The 21,241-nt window shown below is 41.7% G+C and overlaps 1 protein-coding gene across 5 annotated transcripts; it reads left to right on the forward strand.

Moving 5' to 3' along the window:
- The first annotated feature begins 1,480 nt into the window (after positions 1-1,480).
- Positions 1,481-20,444, forward strand: tpst1l (tyrosylprotein sulfotransferase 1, like). 5 transcript variants are annotated; one of them, XM_035748368.1, is made up of 8 exons: positions 1,481-1,667; positions 1,857-1,909; positions 3,406-3,431; positions 15,714-16,398; positions 16,561-16,719; positions 16,873-17,126; positions 17,565-17,766; positions 19,781-20,444. In XM_035748368.1, exons 4-8 carry the CDS (start codon positions 15,985-15,987, stop codon positions 19,811-19,813), a joined length of 1,062 nt encoding a protein of 353 aa, XP_035604261.1. In that variant the 5' UTR covers positions 1,481-1,667; positions 1,857-1,909; positions 3,406-3,431; positions 15,714-15,984; the 3' UTR covers positions 19,814-20,444. The 5 variants fall into 5 exon arrangements, with proteins under 5 accessions (XP_035604261.1, XP_035604257.1, XP_035604258.1 ...); XM_035748367.2 differs by lacking the exon at positions 1,481-1,667 and adding an exon at positions 1,702-1,761; XM_035748364.1 differs by lacking the exon at positions 3,406-3,431 and having other exon boundaries at positions 1,481-1,761.
- Positions 20,445-21,241: the final 797 nt, after the last annotated feature.

Raw genomic sequence — 21,241 nt, forward strand, 5'->3', positions numbered from 1 at the left:
GCATCATCCCAATACAATGAGCAACATCCACAGCCATGTCCATATATCCATTGGGGAAATCCGGTGCCACCTACTATGCGCTTTACATCATCACCTTGGTCCCCGGGGACACCGTAAAGCCATAGCCCCCACCTTCTCCGGTATCTCTCTGCTTCAGATAAGCACTCTTGCATGTTGGATGGTCTTCTCCTGTGCAGTGCATTTATCAGAGGAAGCAGTGTTTGCAAGTTTAAGCTCTTAGATACTATTTTATGCATGATTCAGAGAGGTCTAGAGCGGAACGATTTTTCGTGTATAATTTTCTCCAGACCATTGGCTCTTTCATTTATCTTTGCAGAGGCAGCATTGATTGTTGACCTTGAGAATGAAAAAAAAAAGTATATATATATATATATATATAATAAACAATGTTGACCTGAAGTTCGCGCAAAGACAATTATTTGTGTCTTTTTGGGTGTGGGACTATTGACTGGATTTTCTGAATCAACCGAATGTCCAGATTCCTCAATTTCTTCACATGACAAATCAGGTGGAGGTTTTTCTCCGGTGTATGAGCTAGCAACTGCTAGCTGATCAAATTAGCGCTCTACTGAGCGTTGTTCTCTATTGTGTTTACTATAAACCAAGTTGTTACATTTAAGTAAGTTTTTAGATTTTTTTTATATCGATTTGACAGCCTGCCCATTAATTTGACAGTCCGCCTTTGATTTGACAGCCGCCTTTGATTTGACAGCCTGCCCATGCGCAGTTCGGAGCTAGACTACCTTTTTTTTGTTGCTAGACTACCTTTAGACCTGATTATGTGTTCCTACACATGAGCGTAGCCAACGTCGCTGCGATATGACATCGCAGACAAGTGTGATCGGTCCTTCAATGGAGAAGCAGTTTCAGCCGCTCTTCATATTGTACTGTGAAAGTGTCTATCTTTGTATCAAAGAGAATTTACAACTAACCCAAGATAGACCAACTCCTGTCGTTTCAAATGGGAACAAATGAGCCATAGTGGCCAGAACAAGCAAGGAAGGGTGTTAGAGCCAAGCATGAGTTAGTGAGATCCTATTGGAGCGTTCAAGCAGATATTTGCATATTTCCGTTAGTGAGCGCTTACCCTAAAGTACGTGTGTAAAAAATCAATTCCCCCGTTGCACTCCTTTAAAACAAAACATTTTTGTTTTCCTTTGGCAAAGGATAACATCTACAAAACTTAGTCCACTCTATTCGGAACAGAGTGTAGTTTTGGGAACGGATAACTGTTTTGAGACCAAAAGTTTAATTGGTGAAAAAAATGTCATAATAATGTCGGACAAAATCCATCTCTTCTCACTGCCATCCAATGGACTTCCTCTCATCACCATATTTGGTAGTGAGTGGAAGCGGAAAACCGGATGCTTCACACTTATACATCCGGTGAAATATCTGTCTCATTATTCTAGCTGTGGTACTGCCTTTATGGCAACTGTCCCGTACACGGTCAGTGGAGTCAAACGATTGCATCCGGTCTTTAGGAGGAATGGAAAGAGAGCATGTGATGTTACTTTTGGACGTTATTAACATCCATTTAACAAGGGCAAACTCCATCTTAACTCCTCCTCCACGTTTATTCGATTGGTTGAACAGTGCAAAAGAGAACCTCCCCGATAGTTATTTTCTCTCGTCAGGATCAGAAAGTAATAAACACCGCTCAGGCGTTTCTTTTAAGAATGCTGAATACTTTCCTTATGTTGTGTTGTACGACAGTAGATACGGCTGAACCTCAGACTGGTGACAAGACAACACCATAGTTAAATTCGTTTAAATTACACAATTTATCTTGTTTGAGCGGCTTGTGTTGAAGTTGACAGTTTCCTCTTTTGCAGTTACACAATACAACGGACCTTTCTTTTTCAGATACTGATTCTCGGCAGTTAAGGTGAGTGATATTCACATTCGATTCCGTGAAGTTTTGTGTATACAAAACTACTACCAATTGCGCTTCCTTGGTATTCACGACTCACTGGGGGTAGTAGCAATACTGTCGATTAACCAAGGGTGTATTAATTAGGCCGATTCTGTTGCAAAACGTTTCTTAAAGGGAAGCCAACTGAACGAAACGGGGAGGGTCCTACCTGAATTTGCCCCTCGTGTTAGTTGCAAAATTGTCTCCCATTTTAATTTACAAAAAGGAATGCAACTGTTTGAACTAATGATTACACCCCTGTTTGCCGGAGGTGCTGTTTTTTATTTTTTCAGTGTGGATCGCTGGCCTAGTTAGTTTACATAACCCTAGCTGATTTTTGGAAATTAGCTTGTCAATTTAAAAAAAATACAATTTAGATTTACTCTGTCGATTGACTGTAGGCTTGGAACGTAGGCTTGGAATGTATCATATAATGGAAAGTATATTTAAACAATTTCAACGTTTGTTTTTTGTAGTTCCTCAGGAAGGTCAGTTAAGTTTCTCTTAGCCTGAAGACCCACCATTTGAGTCAAATCCCCATCAGACATTCAGTATGCTAACGTTAGTTTGTGTAAATATATTGTTTGTGTTTACAGTTTTTCATTTCAATACTAATGCAATTCACACGTGACAAACACTTGCACAATATGGCAGTGCCTAACAGACCAGCAAACCCCTTCCAGCCGAGGGCTTTGGTGGACTAAATTCGATTATTATTTACATATTGTCCATCACAAGCAATGCCTCAACAGATTGAAAATACAAGGGGCAGAACCTACCAGCACCACATAAAGTAGGGTAAACGCCTTCCTTTGGATACCCTTTCTCCACCTCCTACCGCCAAAAGAACCAACAAAATATACAACCAGTACATGGGGCAGCAGGTAGCCGAGCGGTTAAGAGCGTTGGGCCAGTAATCAAAAGGTCGCTGGTTTGAATCGCGGAGCCGGCAAATTTTTACATCTGCCGTTCTGCCCTTGAGAAAGTCAGTTAACCCCCAACAACAATCTCTCTGATTCCGAGGGGTTGGGTTAAATGTGGAAGACAAATTTCAGTTGCATGCATTCAAATACAAAGTTATTGGTCACATGTGCAGAATACAACTGGTGTAGACTTGACAGTGAAATGCTTACTTAGTTGTGCAACTGACCAGGTATCCCAATTCCTTAAAGTAAATGTAATTGTAGTCAATATTCTGCCTTGTAGAGACTTTCATCTTTTTTAGTGACTTCTTTCAGACTGATATTCATGGTGTTACCACTGTAACAGTCTGATGTTTAGGCAAAGTTCCTCTCTGCTTACCTCATGTCAAAATAAATGTTCCCCACAAGTTCTTGCTTTTTGTGCATGTTTTTTTTATTACATTTTTGACATGAGGTAAGCAGAGAGGAAGTGGGTCTACAACAGACCCAGATTTGCTAAGTCTGTTAACATTCTATTCCGTTTTTTTTCTCACCCCCCTGCATAAGGACCAACCCTACGGACAATCGTCAGAGTAAGTTGAAATTGCGTTTTGGCGGACTATTGTGGTTTTTTGCAAGTTAATTCCGATCAACACTAGTGTGTAAATCCGTGTGTTTCTAAAAGCAGCTAACTTCACCCTACCCCTTGTCATGACCAGATGTTCACTGGTGATTCTGCCTGGTCTGTTCTGCAATTTACAGTGACAAGAAAATGTGTGTGAACCCTTTGGAAATACCTGGATTTCTGTGTAAATTTATCATTGAATGTTATCTGATCTTCATCTAGGTCACAACAATGGACACAGTCTGCTTAAACTAATAACACACAAACAATTATACGTTTTCATGTCTTTATTGAACATACTGTGTAAACATTCACAGTGCAGGGTGGAGAAAGTATGTGAACCCTTGGCTTTAATAACGGGTTGACCCCCCCCTTTGACAGCAATAACCTCAACCAAATGTTTTCTGTAGTTGTGGATCAGACCTGCACAATTGTCAGGAGGAATTTTGGACCATTCCTCTTTACAAAACTTTTTCAGTTCAGCAATATTCTTGGGATGTCTGGTGTGAACTACTGTCTTGGTGTCATGCCAGAGCATCTCAATCAGGTTGAGGTCAGGACTCTGACTGGGCCACTCCAGATGGCTTATTTTCTTCTGTTGAAGCCATTCTGTTGCTGATTTACTTCTGTGATTTGGGTGGTTGTCCTGTTGCATCACCCAACTTCTGTTGAGCTTCAATTGGCGGACAGATACCTTAACATTCTCCTGCAAAATGTCTTGATAAACTTGGGAATTAAAATTTCTGTCGACGATAGCAAGCTGTCCTTGCCCTGAGGCAGCAAAGCAGTCCCAAACCATTATGCTCCCTCCACCATACTTTACAGTTGGGATGTGGTTTTGATGTTGGTGAGCTGTGCCCTTTTTTCCTTCCAAACAACTCAACTGTAGTTTCATCTGTCCACAGAATATTTTGATAGCGCTGTGGAACATCCAGGTGCACTTTTATAAAACTTCAGACCGCAGTGGCTTCTTCTGTGGTGTTCTCACATGGACACCATTCTTTTTTGTGTACTCGTCAATGGAGATGTTAGCATGTTCCAGAGATTTCTGTATGTCTTCACCTGACACTCTATGATTCTTCTTAATCTCATTGAGCATTCTGCGCTGTGCTCTTGCAGTCATCTTTGCAGGACAGCCACTCCTAGGGAGAGTAGCAACAGTGCTGAACTTTCTCCATTTATAGACAATTTGTCTTACTGTTGACTGATGAACATAAAGGCTTTTAGAGATACGTTTGTAACACTTTCCAGCTTTATGCAAGTTAACAATTCTTAATCTTAGGTCTTCTGAGATCTCTCTTGTTCCGAGGCATGGTTCACATCAGGATATGCTTCTTGTGAATAGTAAACTCAAGTTTTGTGAGGTTTTTTTTATAGGGCAAGGCAGCTATAACCAACATCTCCAATCTCGTCTCATTGATTGGACTCCAACTGGCTTTTGGAGAAGTCTTTAGCCTAGGGGTTCACATACTTTTCCCAACCTACACTGTGAATGTTTAAATGATGTATTCAATATAGACCAGAAATACAATTTGTGTTACTAGTTTAATCACACTGTTTGTCTATTGTTGTGACCTATATGAAGATCAGATCAAATTTGACCAATTTATGCAGAAATCCAGGTAATTCCAAAGGGTTCACCTATTTTTATTTTTTTTCTTGCCACTGTAACATCCTGGAGCTCAGTGTCAGATAGCTTAGAATGTGCGTGTAGGATTATTCCACGATTCTCTGCTGTCACAGATCTGTCAGTCTCTTTTTTCTCTCTCCCCTAAACACTGTTACACACACTCACTGCAATCTGCACAGCAACAGACCTTGCAATCTCTAACACACATTTAGGGCAGTTCTGGACTGTTTTTCGACAGTGCATTCTCACATAGCCTTGCTAATCCCATCCCTATGGTCACACTGTTTGAAGTCCTGCATTCAAGTAGGCCTTTCTATATTTTTGGTTGAGGGCTCCTGACTGGCTAGATCTGTACAACCAATCTGTCCATAGAACCCCAGCGGAGATTAACGTTGACTTGACTGTTTAATTGTAATCCAAAAATGGAAATAGTGGTTTCAATCCGGCGCACTTGTTGAGTTTAAGACCCGGTTACAACGCACACTATAGAACAAAATAAATGGCAACTGTCGCCTTATTGCGCACCTGATGCTGGCTATTTCATTGGAAATTAAAGGGGAAGCGCAACGTCTAGACTAGACTGAATGAGACTGTTTTGAATGAATTTGTGACCGTCACACTACTCATGCTGAAATAACAGCCTAAATAATGTACATCAAAAATAATGATTATTATTTACCAATTTCTGTCCAGTGTTCACATTCAACATCCTTATCTGTCAGAACATTAACAAGAACTTTAGCAAGTATCCAGAAAGTAGGTGTTGCCTTCCTGGTTCAACCAGATGCCCAGTTTCCTCCACATCCACTCTGAACAGACTGGAGAAGAGACAATGAGACTGCTCTGTAGCCTATTCTTCATTCTGGGACAGAGTCAATGACTGAGTCCCTAATGGCCCCCGGTTTCCTATATAGTCTACTACATTAGACCAGAGTCTCATTCCATTTGATTTCGTTTACTTTCGACAACCCTGTTTGTAAGCTTTTAAATTATATCAAAATGGTGGGGAATGCAAAATGGGTCAACTTTGAGCACCTCTATCTCCTAAATGTTTTAGCATTGTTAGGTTCTAAATGAACCCGTTAACACTCACGGACGACTAGTAAAGCTTAAACCAAGTTTATTCACCTATTGGGTCATACAGCTGTATAAGACAAATACATGGTTCCACCAGTGGTAGTGTATACAGTTGAAGTTTACATACACCTTAGCCAAATGCATTTAAACTCAGTTTTTCACAATCCCTGACATTTAATCCTAGTAAACATTCCCTGTTTTAGGTCAGTAGAATCACCACTTTATTTTAAGAATGTGAAATGTCAGAATAATAGTAGAGTGATTTTATTTCAGCTTTTATTTCTTTCATCACATTCCCAGTGGGTCAGAAGTTTACATACACTTAATTAGTATTTGGTAGCATTGCCTTTTTAAATTGATTCACTTGGGTCAATGTTTTCAGGTAGCCTTCCACATGCTTCCCACAGTAAATTGGGTGAATTTTGGCCCATTCCTCCTGACGCAGTTGGTGTAACTAATATTTAATTTATGCCCACTGAATTCATATTCCTTATATAAATAGGCCCTTTTAATTTTCTGGTTTGCCGTTCCAAATAAAATTGAGTATTTTGTTGTTCATATAATTTAAAAAGCAGGTCACTAGGTGTAGGCAAAACCATAAGCAAATAGGTAAACTGTGATGTAACTAAAGAGTTAATCAGGGTGATTTTTTTTTCCACAAATAGACTGGTATTTTCCTTTCCATGGTAGCAAGATCTTAGCTATTTTTTAACTTTCTATAAAAATGTATTTGAGTGAAATCATTTCTTTCCTTTGGGATTTGTATACCGAGTATGTCTACATCTCCGTCAGACCACCCAATTGGCAAACTACATGGTAATGCAAATGTGAATTTTAGTGATCCAATACGTAATATGGTACATTTATCATAATTTGGTTTTAATCCAGACAGGATAGCAAAAGTATCTAGATCCTCTAAGAGGCCGTGGAGAGACTCCAATTGTGGTTTTAAAAGAACATGAATCATCAGAGTACAATGACACCTTAGATTTTAGGCCTAAATGGCATACTTCTTCATTGCACAAATGAATAACCTCAACCAAATTCCTAAGACTGGTGACATCCAGTGGAAGCGGTAGGAACTGAAAACGGCTTCCTAAGAAATATCATTTGTCAATGAGAACTCTGTTCAGACAGAGACCTAAAAATGTAAAAATAATCTCAACTGTTAGTCCTCTGGGTTTTGCCTGCTACATAAGTTCTCTTATACTCAGACATGATTCAAACAGTTTTAGAAACTTCAGTGTTTTCTATCCAATAATATGCATATCTTATATTCTTATTCTTGGCATGAGCAGCAGGAAGTTGAAATTCGGCACGCTATTTATCCAAATGTGAAAATGCTGCCCCCATACCTTAAGAAGTGAACTATTTCCATTGATCGTTAATTCTAGCCCTTTCGTCCTCTGCGTTGTGTATCTTTGACATATTCTTACATATTAATTGTACAGTGTCCAACAATTCATGTATTGATGCGATTTAACGTTAAAATTCTCACGACATTGTTGTCTTAAGCTATCATCTAGTGTTCTCGACTAACCTCCCTCTGAGGACACTTAAATATAAGGTTACTTAAAGATAAGGTTTCTAGGGAGGACAAACCCTCCCAAGGCCCAATAAATTTGAACAGTGCACCCACCCCTCACAGTTTGAAACTAGCGCTCTTTCTCGCTTTGTCCGAATCATAATTAAAATATTTGATCAATTATCCAACCCAAATTTTGAATGACAGTTGTTAGCGCTTCACTTTGAGTCTACCACTTGAATTCAAGCTTCTCAACCTAGCACAAATAATGACGGTTAGAATGTACATTTAGAAACGGGAACTTTTTATTACTGGTAATAGCTCTTCTCTTTACAACCCCCCATTTGTCCCGGTTTTCCTGTCGCGAGTGGCATGGTAATGAAAGATTGATATCTCAATGCAGTCTTAGTCTAAATTAGTATGAATTTCAGTGTGCATTCCTCCCCAATAAACCTGACACCCCAACTAAACAATTATGGGCATGGTTGCCCCCCCCGGCACTTATCCTTCCAGCGTGTCTTCATTGGTTCTTCTTCAGATAGCTTTATTTAATCTTCCCAACGGCACATATGTAACTCTTGCCTGTCACATTTGATGGCCCTTGATAATGTCCTGGTTTCAATATCCAAATAAAATGTTTTTCCCAAATACACAAGTCTCTCACCTGAGCTGCCATCACCCTTCTGTCTGGTCCATTTCTCCCACCAGTACACCAGGAGCATGAGAGAAGTTTGAATGAGATCTCTCTCCATGGTGCACTCCTGCCGCCCGTACCCAGGTTGATGGCTCGGACTCGGGTCATAGATAGAAGTGTTAAAAGTCAGTCGTATTGAAAGCCTTTGTCACTCTTTCTTCAGCCGGTTAGGGAGGGTTTCGACCGATTTTAACCGTATTGACCGATTTCAAGTTTTCATAACAATAGGAAATCTGTATTTTTGGACACCGATTTGGCTTATTTGTTTTTACAACTTTTATTTAACTAGGCAAGTCAGTTAAGAACACATTCTGATTTTCAATGAAGGCCTAGGAACGGTGGGTTAATTGCCTTGTTCAGAGGCAGAAAGATTTACTGCAGAAAGATTTTTACCTTGTCAGCTCGGTGATTCAATCTTGCAACCTTACAGTTAACTAGTCCAATGCTCTAACCACCTGCCTTACATTGCACTCCACGAGGAGCCAGCCTGTTACGCGAATGCAGTAAGGAGCCAAGTTAAGTTGCTAGCTAGTCAGCCACCAATTGTGAAAGTTCTCCCACTTAAAAAGATGAGAGGCCTGTAATTTATCATAGGCACACTTCAACTATGACAGACAAATGAGAGAAAAAAAATCCAGAAAATCACATTAGGATTTTTTATGAATTTATTTGCAAATTATGGTGGAAAATACGTATTTGGTCACCTACAAACAAGCAAGATTTCTGGCTCTCACAGACCTGTAACTTTGTCTATAAGAGGCTCCTCTGTCCTCCACTCGTTACCTGTATTAATGGCACCTGTTTGAACTTGTTATCAGTATAAAAGACACCTGTCCACAACCTCAAACAGTCACACTCCAAACTCCACTATGGCCAAGACCAAAGAGCTTGTCAAAGGACACCAGAAACACAATTGTAGACCTGCACCAGGCTGGGAAGACTGAATCTGCAATAGGTAAGCAGCTTGGTTTTAAGAAATCAACTGTGAGAGCAATTATTAGGCATTGGAAGACATACAAGACCACTGATAATCTCCGTGTTTGGAGGACAAAGAATGCTGAGTTGCATCCAAAGAACACCATACCTACTGTGAAGCATGGGGGTGGACACATCATGCTTTGGGGCTGTTTTTCTGCAAAGTGACCAGGAGGACTGATCCGTGTAAAGCAAAAAATGAATGGGGCCATGTATCGTGAGATTTTGAGTGAAAACCTCCATCCATCAGCAAGGTCATTGAAGATGATACGTGGCTGGGTCTTTCAGCATGACAATGATCCCAAACACACCGCCCGGGCAACGAAGGACGAATGTAAGAAGCATTTCAAGGTCCTGGAGTTGCCTAGCCAGTCTCCAGATCTCAACCCCATAGAAAATCTTTGGACGGAGTTGAAAGTCCGTGTTGCCCAGCAACAGCCCCAAAACATCACTGCTCTAGAGGAGATCTGCATGGAGGAATGGGCCAAAATACCAGCAACAGTGTGTGAAAACCTTGTGAAGATGTTTGACCTCTGTCATTGCCAACAAAGGGTGTATAACAGGTATTGAGAAACTTTTGTTATTGACCAAATACTTATTTTCCACCATCATATGCAAATAAATTCATTAAAAATCCTACAATGTGATTTTCTGGAGAGAAAAAAATCAAATTTTGTCTGTCATAGATGAAGTGTACCTATGATGAAAATTACAGGTCTCGTCTTTTTAAGGGGGAGTACTTAACTAAATACTTTTCCCCCCACTGTATCGATGCGGTGCACATCAGTGAAAAGGACTCTCGTTGCTCCAACGTGTACCTAACCATAAACATCAATGTCTTTCTTAAAATCAATACACAAGTATATAATTTTTTAACCTGCATATTTAGTTAAGTATTTCCTTTTCACTTTTCTTTTGTGTCCTTCAAAAACCATTTAAAAACATTTCCATCATTCTGCATTACAAATTGAATAGACCCCACACAAGAAATCAAACACGGTATTGACACCAATAACAAATATGACCAACTCACCAGTTAGGAATATGTGTGAACCGTAGGTCAAAAACGCATGCCCAATCCTTACTTATCTGGGTGCTCAGTTTACGGCCTTATCCAGATACCTTTATACTTTATAACAGTGCTGAATTTCACTAACTGCTCTCCCCAAGAACATAGCCTCGGGAAACATTCCCAAAGAGGAATAAAGAAACCCCCTCTCCTGAAAAAGAAAGTGTAAATTTCGGTAGCATTCACTATGCTACATCTTAATCAGCTACCCAAAAGGTTTAATTACAAACCAAACATGATAATGGTATCCAATGTTCTCACCCCAATCGTTAAACATTTGTTTGAATCCACCCCATAGTTTATGCATCCTTTATTTAGCACGTACTACCCTTAGACACGGCAACCTGTATCTCGCCACCGAGTCGTCTCTTTTCCCATAACCACTTCTCCCTTCATGTACAAAACATTTTTTCAAGTTAATTTGAGGTTTGGTAACCCAAATGCTGTCCCTTGACAGAATTGCTTCTTTAAACTCTACTAACAATTACTCACACTTAACGCTATAATTCCTCGTGACTCCTCCTCCCCCCTTTCGTCCATTCTATAAATCTATTTCAGAATAAGATGTCTCACAAGATTTAAACATTTTAAAAAGTTTTCTGAGTTTGGACAGATTTGATTCATTATTTTTTTAGAATCCATTCCCTTGATTTATTGATTATTCAACCCCAAATTAATTTTTCCTGTGGCAAATTCAGACAATTTCTCATCATAAGGAATCTGCGATATTGGATCCCTGGCATCTAACTTCTTGATGCACCCATCCCGTTAGCGGGATCTCTTTCGTCAACATCTGCTGAATTGCAGAGCGCCAAATTCAAATGAAATGACTAAAAATATTTAATTTCCATGAAATCACAAGTGCAATATGGCGCAACACAGCTTAGCTTGTTGTTAATCCACCTGTCGTGTCAGATTTCAAAAAATACTTTCAGCGAAAGCATACCAAGCGTTTATTTAAGGACATGTCTCTCAGTAGACAAGACATTACAAACACCTCGCAGCCAAGTAGATTGGTCACGGAAAAGTAATCAAATAAATCGCTTACCTTTGATCTTCGGATGTTTGCACTCTCGAGACTCCCAGTTACACTAAATGTTCCATAAAGATGATTTTTATATCCAAAATACCTCCATTTGGTTGGCGTGTTATGTTCATAAATCCACAGGCTCGAATGGTCACGATATCGCAGACAAATTCCAAATAGTATCCGTAAAGTTCGTAGAAACATGTCAAATGTTTTTTATAATCAATCCTCAGGTTGTTTTTACAATATATAATCGATAATATTTCAACCGGGACTGTGTAGCTTCTTCAATGGGAGAGAGAGGGAGAGAAATGTCTGCTCCAAGCTGTTGCGCATGCAAAACGCTGCTGGCCCCCAGCCATACAATGACGCGATGTGATCTATCTCGCTCATTTTTCAAAATAAAAGCCTGAAACTGTCTAAGGACTGTTCGCTCCATTTAAAGGGATATAAAGGGTGTGAAGGCAGGCAATGGAACAGAGCTTTCAGGAAAAACAATATCAGTTCTGTTATACTTAAAAACTGTCAAAATATAGTCTGTTAGAAACTTTAGAATTTTCTATCCTAATCTTACAATTAACCCAGGGTAGTGGGTTCGATTCCCGGGACCACCCATACGTAGAATGTATGCACACATGACTGTAAGTCGCTTTGGATAAAAGCGTCTGCTAAATGGCATATATATTATATGCATATTCTAGATTCTGGGCCTGAGAAATGGTGTTTCATTTGGGTACGTTTTTCATCCAAACATCAAAATACTGCCCCCTACACTCAAGAGGTTAAAATGTTGTTTTTTAAAATGTGGGCTCCTACATCTCCCTTCACGTAGAAACTAATCTCTATGAACCACTATCGATCGAACTGTGGCCATACACTGCAATGTACCATTTTCCTGTCCTGCTTTCAAGAGGATTTGTTGCTGCTCTTTTGAAAAGGATGAAAATGCTTGCATGGCCACATTTCCTCCAAATGTAGCAGGCTCCATTCTACACTCATTCTTCCAGTGACCAATGGTCCCATATCTAATCTCCCTACGCTTTTATGTTTCTCGCTACGTTGCTTTGTCTTACCTTGGCCATTGAAACCACTGTTAGTGACTCACTGTGGACATATTAACCCTTCGCACGTCTGCAAAGTGAGTGGAGTTACACTGCCTTTCAAAAGTTTGGGATCACTTAGAAATGTCCTTGTTTTTGAAAGAAAAGCACTTTCTCCATTAAAATAACATCAAATTGATCAGAAATACAGTATAAACATTGTTAATAATGTTATAAATTACTATTTGAGCTGGAAATGACTTTTTTTTTTTGATGTATGGAATATCTTCATAGGTGTACTGCGGCCCATTATCAGCAACCATCACTCCTGTGTTCTAATGGCGCGTTGTTAGCTAATCCAAGTTTATAATTTTAAAAGGCCAATTGATCATTCGACAACCCACAGCTGAAAACTGTTGTGCTGATTTAAAGAAGCAATAAAACTGGCCTTCTTTAGACAAGGTGAGTATCTGGAGCATCAGCATTTGGTTTCGATTACAGGCTGAAAATGGCCATAAACAAAACTTTCTTCTGAAGGTTATTCCATGCGAGACATTGTCAAACGGAAGCTCTCGTTACAACACCGTGTACTACTCCCTTCACAGAACAGAGCAAACTTGCTCTATCCAGAATAGAAAGAGGAGTGGGAGGCCCCGGTGCACAACTGAGCAAGAGTACAAGTACATTAGTATCTAGTTTGAGAAACGGATACCTCAAGTCCACAACTGGCAGCTTCATTAAATAGTGCATTCAAAACACTCAACAGTGAAGTGGCGACGCTGGCCTTCTAGGTAGAGTTCCTCTGTCCAGTATCTGTTCTTTTGCCCATCTTAATCTTTTCTTTTTATTGGCCAGTCTGAGACATGGCTTTTTCTTTGCAACACTGCCTAAAAGGCCAGCATCCCGGAGTCGCCTCTTCACTGTTGATGTTGAGACTGGTGTTTTCCGACACATTGGCGCTTCTGGGTTAAGCGGGCGGGTAAAAAGAAGCGCGGCTAGGCAGCTTATGTTTTGGAGGACTCGTGACTCTACCTTCGCCTCTCCCGAGCTCTTTGGGGAGTTGCAGCGATGAGAAAAGATTATACTCCCAAATTTCATGATTACAAAGGTGTAACAAAAAAAACAACACTTGGAACCTATTGTTAAATTCTAATTTGTCAGAGTAAATAACATGGACACTAGAGAAGCTTAGAGAATTACACGAAGTTTAATTCTTCCCAAGGGACGACACGGCTGTATTCAGACAAAGTTATGTTCCCATCATCACAAGTGTGTGTTATTTATATATAAATACACACACACACACTCTACTAGACACCCCTCCTTCTCTCCAATCCTTACATCTTATGGTTCAACAGGAATGTTGGATGTAAACCCTTATTACTCCCTTCAGGGGATCTGACCTCAACCCCTCTTTTGCCTAATCCACAGATGTCCATCCGCTTCCCCTATAGCAATCCTGTGGTCTCCTCCCGTCCACCGAACACATTCCAAAGCCATCGGTCTTTCTACGGAGACCCATTACCTCCCGACATAAAACCCGGTCTCTTTCACTCCTTATACACCATGCGTCTGATCTATCATGTCTACAATATCTTGATGTTCAAAGTTTACCCCGACTCCAACACTAGGAAGAAACCTGGGTAGGAACCATACTCTTGGGAGTCACCAGTCCTCTTCTGACTGTGCCGGGTGGAGATTATAAGAGTACTTTAAGATGATCAAACATTGATAGATAAGCAGCAGCAGGGTCAAATAATAATCAGGGGATGTAAAGGGTGCAACAGTTCAGCACCTCGGGAGTAAATTTCAGTTTGCATTTCCTAGCTGAGCATTCAGCGGTAGAGTGGGAGAGAGCATACTTAAGTTCACACAGGACACCAGATAAGACAGGAGAATTGCACCAGATGGGACAGCCTAGTCTGTGTGCCTCCTGGCACATAGACTATTGCAGAATAGATACTGGAAGCTAAAACGGGGGTCGGGAACACCATGTCCGACGTTACACCCGGAGAGGGCCATCCAGGCAGGATATAACCACACCCACTTTGCCAAAGCACTGCCCCCACACCACTAGAGTGATATCAACAGAGAAGGATGGGAGAAACTCTCCAAATACAGGTGTCAAGCTTGTAAAGTCATATTCAACAAGAATCAGGGCTGGAACCGCTGCCAAAGGTACTTCAACAAAGTACTAAGTAAAGGGTCTGAGTACTTATGTAAATGTGATATTTGTATTTTTTATTTTTTATTAATTTGCCAAAATGTCAACCTGTTTTTTGCTTTGTCATTATGGGGTGTAGATTGATGAGGGGGGGGAAACTATTGAATCCATTTTAGAATAAGGCTGTAACGGAAAGGGGTCTGAATACTTTCCAATGCACCGTAATTTAAGAACTATGGAATTAATTATAGGTCATATTTCATAGAAATCTTAACACTGGACAGTTACTTTGAAGTACTTATCTAATACAGAGACCACCATGTACTGTACAAAGCATTTGTACCGAGGCCTTTCAGTAGGGAATGGACAAAAATGTAGAAATTAGGCTACACGTTCTTTGTGCAAATGATTTGGGTACATATTTGTTTTGGGTGCACACTCTGTCTGCATCATCACTGAACTCTTTTTGTAGCCTGAAACTAGCTAGCAGAGTAAATATGATTGTTGCAGCTTGTGAGGATTGGCATTCGGCAGGCTTTTGATTTAGTTTAGTAGTGACTCATAGGATCTCAAACAAATTGCTTTGCATTGTAGTGTGTGGCTGAGCAAGCTGTCACTGTAGGAAAACATGGAACAGTAGCAGTTAGTGGCTTTACATGAGTGTGACAATGAGGGATAGAGGAAAGAAAGAAACTGAGTGAGGTGAGGAGAAAGGGAGAGCATAGAGTTGATGGCATTTACAAGAAGGCAGCATAACCGTGTAGTTAGTGGCTCTCCAAATGCAGGATGTGGAATATGAATGTTGCAGAAATCCAACCGGACACGCTCTTCTGTGTCTCTTGTGCAGCTAGTTCAGTCATTCGTTGGGGAGGTCAATGACAGGACACATGCAGGAAGCTACAATTGTTCTGAAATTGTTCCAAAATGTAATGCATAATAATTATGTAATAACATACAACACGCTATGTGGTCACCAGAAGAAATAATATAAATTGTAAACAAAAATAAGCCTTTCTGTGTGTGTGTGTGTGTGTGTGTGTGTGTTGCAGGTCCAGTATGGTGGATCAAGGATATGTACAGGGCTGGCACCCAGCTGGAAAGGACCCCTCTCAGAGCCACCTGGGGGGATCCTAGACCGCCAGCGACGACGGGTCTCTACGTTCCTCACTACGTTATTTTCTACCCAAAGGCCTCGGTCACTCTCCCTTGCCCCTCTCTCAACCCTCTAGGTCTCAACCAACAGATTTTATACCAAATCATACCCCAAGCTCTTACTCTTAACTTCAGTCCACAGCCCATAAACCTCCAGTCTAACTGACCATGAGGGGACAGAAGGTGAGCATGTTATTGGGCTGTGCTCTCCTCTGTTCCGCCTCTCTCCTCTACCTGGGCCTGAGTGGCATCGACTGCCCTCCCCCTGACCACGCCCACCGCCATACCTGGGCAGATGCCCACCTGGGCTCCACCAATCAGAGCCAAGCATCTCCCATTTACTATGGTGAGGACACACCCCTCATTTTCATAGGTGGGTTCCCTCGGAGCGGCACCACACTGATGCGGGCCATGCTGGATGCCCACAATGCAGTGCGTTGCGGGGAGGAGACACGGGTGATCCCGCGTCTTCTTGCCATGCGTGCCACCTGGAGTCGCTCGGCCAGAGAGCGGGTCAGACTGGACGAGGCCGGGGTCACTGACCAGGTGTTGGACTCAGCAGTGCGGGCGTTCTTACTGGAGGTTAGCCATGGTGTTTGTCTTCTCACTTTACATCAGGTAATCCTGAAACATAGGAAGGGTTGCCTAGGCTAGGATGCTGCAGTGAAATTCAATTGTAACTGCACCATTTTCTATAGCTTTGACGCTGGATTCATTGCTTGCTTGATTGATTTCTTCCAACAGGTAATAATAGGTCATGGGGAGCCAGCAGCCAGGCTCTGTAACAAGGATCCATTTGCTCTGAAGTCTCTGTCCTACCTGGCCCGTATTTTCCCCCAGGCAAAGTTTGTTCTCATGCTACGGGATGGAAGGGCTACCGTCCACTCCATGATCTCACGCAAGGTAGCAACTGCTGTGGGGTGGGGGAGGGGGTTCCCTCTGCATGCTGGGGTCTGATGAGCTTCCATTCTTCCTTGCTCTTCAGACACTTCACTCTTCTCTATATTCTCTCTCTTTAACACAGACTCCTTCTCCTTCCCTTCTCTCTTCTTGCAGGTGACCATCTCCGGTTTTGACCTGACTAGTTACAGGGACTGTCTAACTAAGTGGAGCCGTGCGGTGGAGGGCATGTACTCCCAGTGCCAGGGAGCGCCTGAGGGCAGCTGTCTGCCTGTGCGCTACGAGCAGCTGGTACTGCACCCAGAGGTAGAGATGAGGAAGCTGCTGAGCTTCCTGGGGTTGCCATGGGACCCGGCCGTGCTACACCACGAAGACCTTATTGGCAAGGCCGGCGGAGTGTCGCTGTCCAAGTAAGAGAAAGAGGGAGCGAGTTTGTCTTTGTTTTTCCAGCTGTGCGGTGCAGTATAGACCTGGGTTAAAATACTATTTGACCTTTTTGACTATTCTGCTTAAACAATCCCAGAAAGTGTTTTAAATGAGTTCAAATAGCATTTGAAGGCAGGTCTGGAGCTGTATGTATGATGGTTTAATGGAAGGTTTAGATGAGAGACAATGTGAAGCCAGCTGTGGTAGTCAGTGAGCTGCTTTATATAATACTTCTGTCTTATGCCACGATTAAATCTTGTCACAACCATATGCACCTCTCAAAGCTAGGACAAAAATAGATGCGTGTGCGCGCACACACACGTATTGGAATTAGTCTAGACCCTTGTAGGTTGGAGAGGTCAGGTGAATCAAGTCTCGCACAAACACACATACACTGTTATCTGTCTGATCTCCCCCTGTAGAGTGGAGCGGTCCACAGACCAGGTTGTGAACCCTGTAAACACAGACGCCCTGTCTAAGTGGGTGGGTCACATCCCCTCTGATGTGCTGCGTGAGATGGATGACATCGCCCCCATGCTCGCCCGCCTCGGCTACGACCCCCTGGCAAACCCCCCAGACTACGCCCGGCCAGACCCCATCATAGCCCCCAACAACTACACACTGGTGAGACTTGACTCACCATATCAGAATTTACATCCTTTCATATTTATATTCTTATGGACAGTATCATTGTAAAGGATAAAGGGAGATGCAAACAGATGGAAAGTCTGATATCCTCATGATGCTGGAAATATAGAACCCCAATGCTCAGTGATCATACAGTGGGGCAAGAAAGTATTTAGTCAGCCACCAATTGTGCAAGTTCTCCCACTTAAAAAGACGAGAGACCTGTAATTTTCATCATAGGTACACTTCTATGACAGACAAAATGAATTTTAAAAATCCACATTGTAGGATTTTTAATTTATTTGCAAATTATGGTGGAAAATAAGTATTTGGTCAATAACAAACGTTTTTCTCAATAAATTGTTACATTCCCTTTGTTAGCAATGGCAGAGGTGAAGACTTACAGAAAATGTTTGACAAGGTTTTCACACACTGTTGCAACTCCCTCCAAAGATTTTCTATGGGGTTGAGATCTGGAGACTGGCTAGGCCACTCCAGGACCTTGAAATGCTTCTTACGAAGCCACTCCTTCGTTGCCCGATCATTGTCATGCTGAAAGACCCAGCCACGTTTCATCTTCAATGCCCTTGCTGATGGAAGGAGGTTTTAACTCTAAATCTCACGATACATGGCCCCATTCATTCTTTGCTTTGGATAAAAGCGTCTGCTAAATGGCATATATATTTGCTTTACACAGATCAGTCGTCCTGGTCCCTTTGCAGAAAAACAGCCACAAAGCATGATGTTTCCACCCCCATGCTTCACATGGTGTATGGTGTTCTTTGGATGCAACTCAGAATTTTTTGTCCTCCAAACATGACGAGTTGAGTTTTTACCAAAATTATATTTTGGTTTCATCTAACTAAAGGACATTCTCACAATCTTCTTCTGGATCATCCAAATGCTCTCTAGCAAACTTCAGACGGAGCTGGACATGTACTGGCTTAATAAGCAGGGGGAGACGTCTGGCACTGCAGGATTTGAATCCCTGGTGGCGTAGTGTGTTACTCATGGTAGGCTTTGTTACTTTGCAGCTCTCTGCAGGTCATTCACTAGGACCCCCGTGTGGTTCTGGGATTTTTGCTCACCGTTCTTGTGATCATTTTGACAGTTGATTTCTTCAAACCAAGCTGCTTACCTATTGCAGATTCAGTCTTCCCAGCCTGGTGCAGGTCTACAATTTTGTTTCTGGTGTCCTTTGACAGCTCTTTGGTCTTGGCCATAGTGGAGTTTGGAGTGTGACTGTTTGAGGTTGTGGACAGGTGTCTTTTATACTGATAACAAGTTCAAACAGGTGCCATTAATATTTAATTTTTAATTTTACCTTTATTTAACCAGGAAAGTCAGTTAAGAACATATTCTTATTTTCAATGAAGGCCTGGGAACTGCCTGTTCAGGGGCAGAACGACAGCTCGGGGGTTTGAACTCGCAACCTTCCGGTTACTAGTCCAACGCTCTAACCACTAGGCTACGCTGCCGCCCCAAGGTAACGAGTGGAGGACAGAGGAGCCTCTTAAAGAAGAAGTTACAGGTCTGTGAGAGCCAGAAATCTTGCCTCGTTTGTAGGTGACGAAATACTTATTTTCCACCATAATTTGCAAATAAATTAATAAAAAATCCTAATGTGATTTTCTGGACTTTCTTTCTCATTTTGTCTGTCATAGTGTACCTATGATAAATTACAGGCCTCATCTTTTTAAGTGGGAGAACCTGCACAATTGGTGGCTGGCTAAATACTTTTTTGCCCCACTGTAAGTAAGTAATATACTCCTGCACCACAGGAGACTGGTGAGGGAAGGACTGCTCATAATGGCTGGAATGGAGTAAGTGGAATGGTATCAAACACATGGAAACCATGTCTTTATGTTTGATACCAATCCATTAATTCCGTTCCAGCTGTTACGATGAGCCTGTCCTCCCCTATTAAGGAGCCACCTGTGTCATGCACATATTTTAATATCTGCATGTGCTCTTCCTTAAAGGCTGATGATGATGATTTTCTTCTCCTCAGCTTCAGAGAACAGAAACCCTACATCCCAGTTAGGTGGAGAAGGAGGTAAACACAAGGCACTTTGGACATTCTAGAACCCTCTCCAGTTCCACATTCCATGCTCCTTTCCCATTGGCTTCTCAGCCCACCATCAACCCCACTAAAGAGGATTCTAAACTGCATCTGTGTTTTTGCATAGGCCACCGTGACTGTTAGCCTATGTTGTGTTATTTGAGGGTAATGGGGGCATCAAATATGGATCAGTTTATTGCTCCACCATTCTGTGGGACAGTGGGATGCCACTGTGTGGGAACGCTGGTGCCTCTTCCCTTGACTCATTCTCAGGAAAGTCCCCTGTCTGAAACTCTGCCTCCTCTCCCTCCACCTAGCCCTCCATGTACCAATACTGTTGCAGTGTAATGTGAATTTGTACCACAATTGTTGAACCTGATACCATTTCTATATGCTTCTTAACTTCCTGTCACTCATCCAAAATCTGTGAACATGTTTTTGGAAAGATCTGTGAGAGTGTGTGTGTGTATATATATATGTGTGTGTAAGTAGGCATACATTTATATTTTTCAAGATGTCATGTTTATTTTCTTAATAAATTATTTTGTTGGAGAATTCATTCAGTATTAGTTTGTAGCTTGTTTTGTCAAAATAAATAAGGCAAATCACTGTATAGCAAGTATGTCTAAGCATTTATTTCAGGTTTCTTTGCTAAGGACTTACAGTACCCACCAAAATAAGCATAAGGTTAATCTTTAAGGGTTTTATGGTTATTTTTTTCCCCCGTACTGCCGGTAAAGCACTATGTTGTCAATGTGTATATAATGTTTTCTTTAAGAACCGTTAACTCAATGCAGGGTACTACAATTAATGTACGGAAGTTACGCAACACAAAATCTAGCCAGGGAAAGCAAGCATAAAACAATTGAATTTACACAATTCAAAAATCTGTCATTCTCACCTACTCACCTACTAAACTATTATACTCATAATTGAGCCCAGTTTTCTTTTTACTTATTCTTTTTTAAAAAATGGAAAGTTCAGTTTGGACTTCCTCAGTTTGGACTCCCTCTGTCAGAGGGGGACCTTTCCAGTGGAGCGTCAGGTTAGTATGATGGGGATTCCAGGGGCTCACGAACAGGTCGCTGGGGCTCTACGTCCAGGGGAGAGAAGTCATAAAGGCTCCTCTCAAGGCTTTCTAGGTCAAGGAAGCAGAGCAGGCTCTCCAGTTCTGTACCAGCTGGGTCAGGGTGTGTTGTGACTTGGTTGGGGAGTATGACGGGTTGTCCTCATTTCATTATGCCTGGGATGGACTGTGTGGCGGAGGTCCTTTGTCCAGCTCTTCTGTGGACTCTGAAGGGGCCGTTTCTTCATCAAAGGTCCCTGCAGGTCGTCAACTGTCGATATGTGTCTGTTCTCGATCGCTCGATTTTTGTCTGTCCACCACAGGAGGAACTCCCTAGGCTCAGC

This window comes from Oncorhynchus keta, chromosome 33 (genome assembly GCF_023373465.1).
Source record: "Oncorhynchus keta strain PuntledgeMale-10-30-2019 chromosome 33, Oket_V2, whole genome shotgun sequence".
Taxonomy (NCBI): Eukaryota; Metazoa; Chordata; class Actinopteri; order Salmoniformes; family Salmonidae; genus Oncorhynchus; species Oncorhynchus keta.

Excerpts from the sequence above, each read along its gene's own strand:
- tpst1l (XM_035748364.1), top strand. The coding sequence starts at position 15,985 with ATGAGGGGACAGAAGGTGAGCATGTTATTGGGCTGTGCTCTCCTCTGT. Across the intron at positions 16,720-16,872 it reads ACTCCATGATCTCACGCAAG|GTGACCATCTCCGGTTTTGA; the intron begins GTAGCAACTGCT and ends CTCTTCTTGCAG. Across the intron at positions 17,127-17,564 it reads GGCGGAGTGTCGCTGTCCAA|AGTGGAGCGGTCCACAGACC; the intron begins GTAAGAGAAAGA and ends CTCCCCCTGTAG.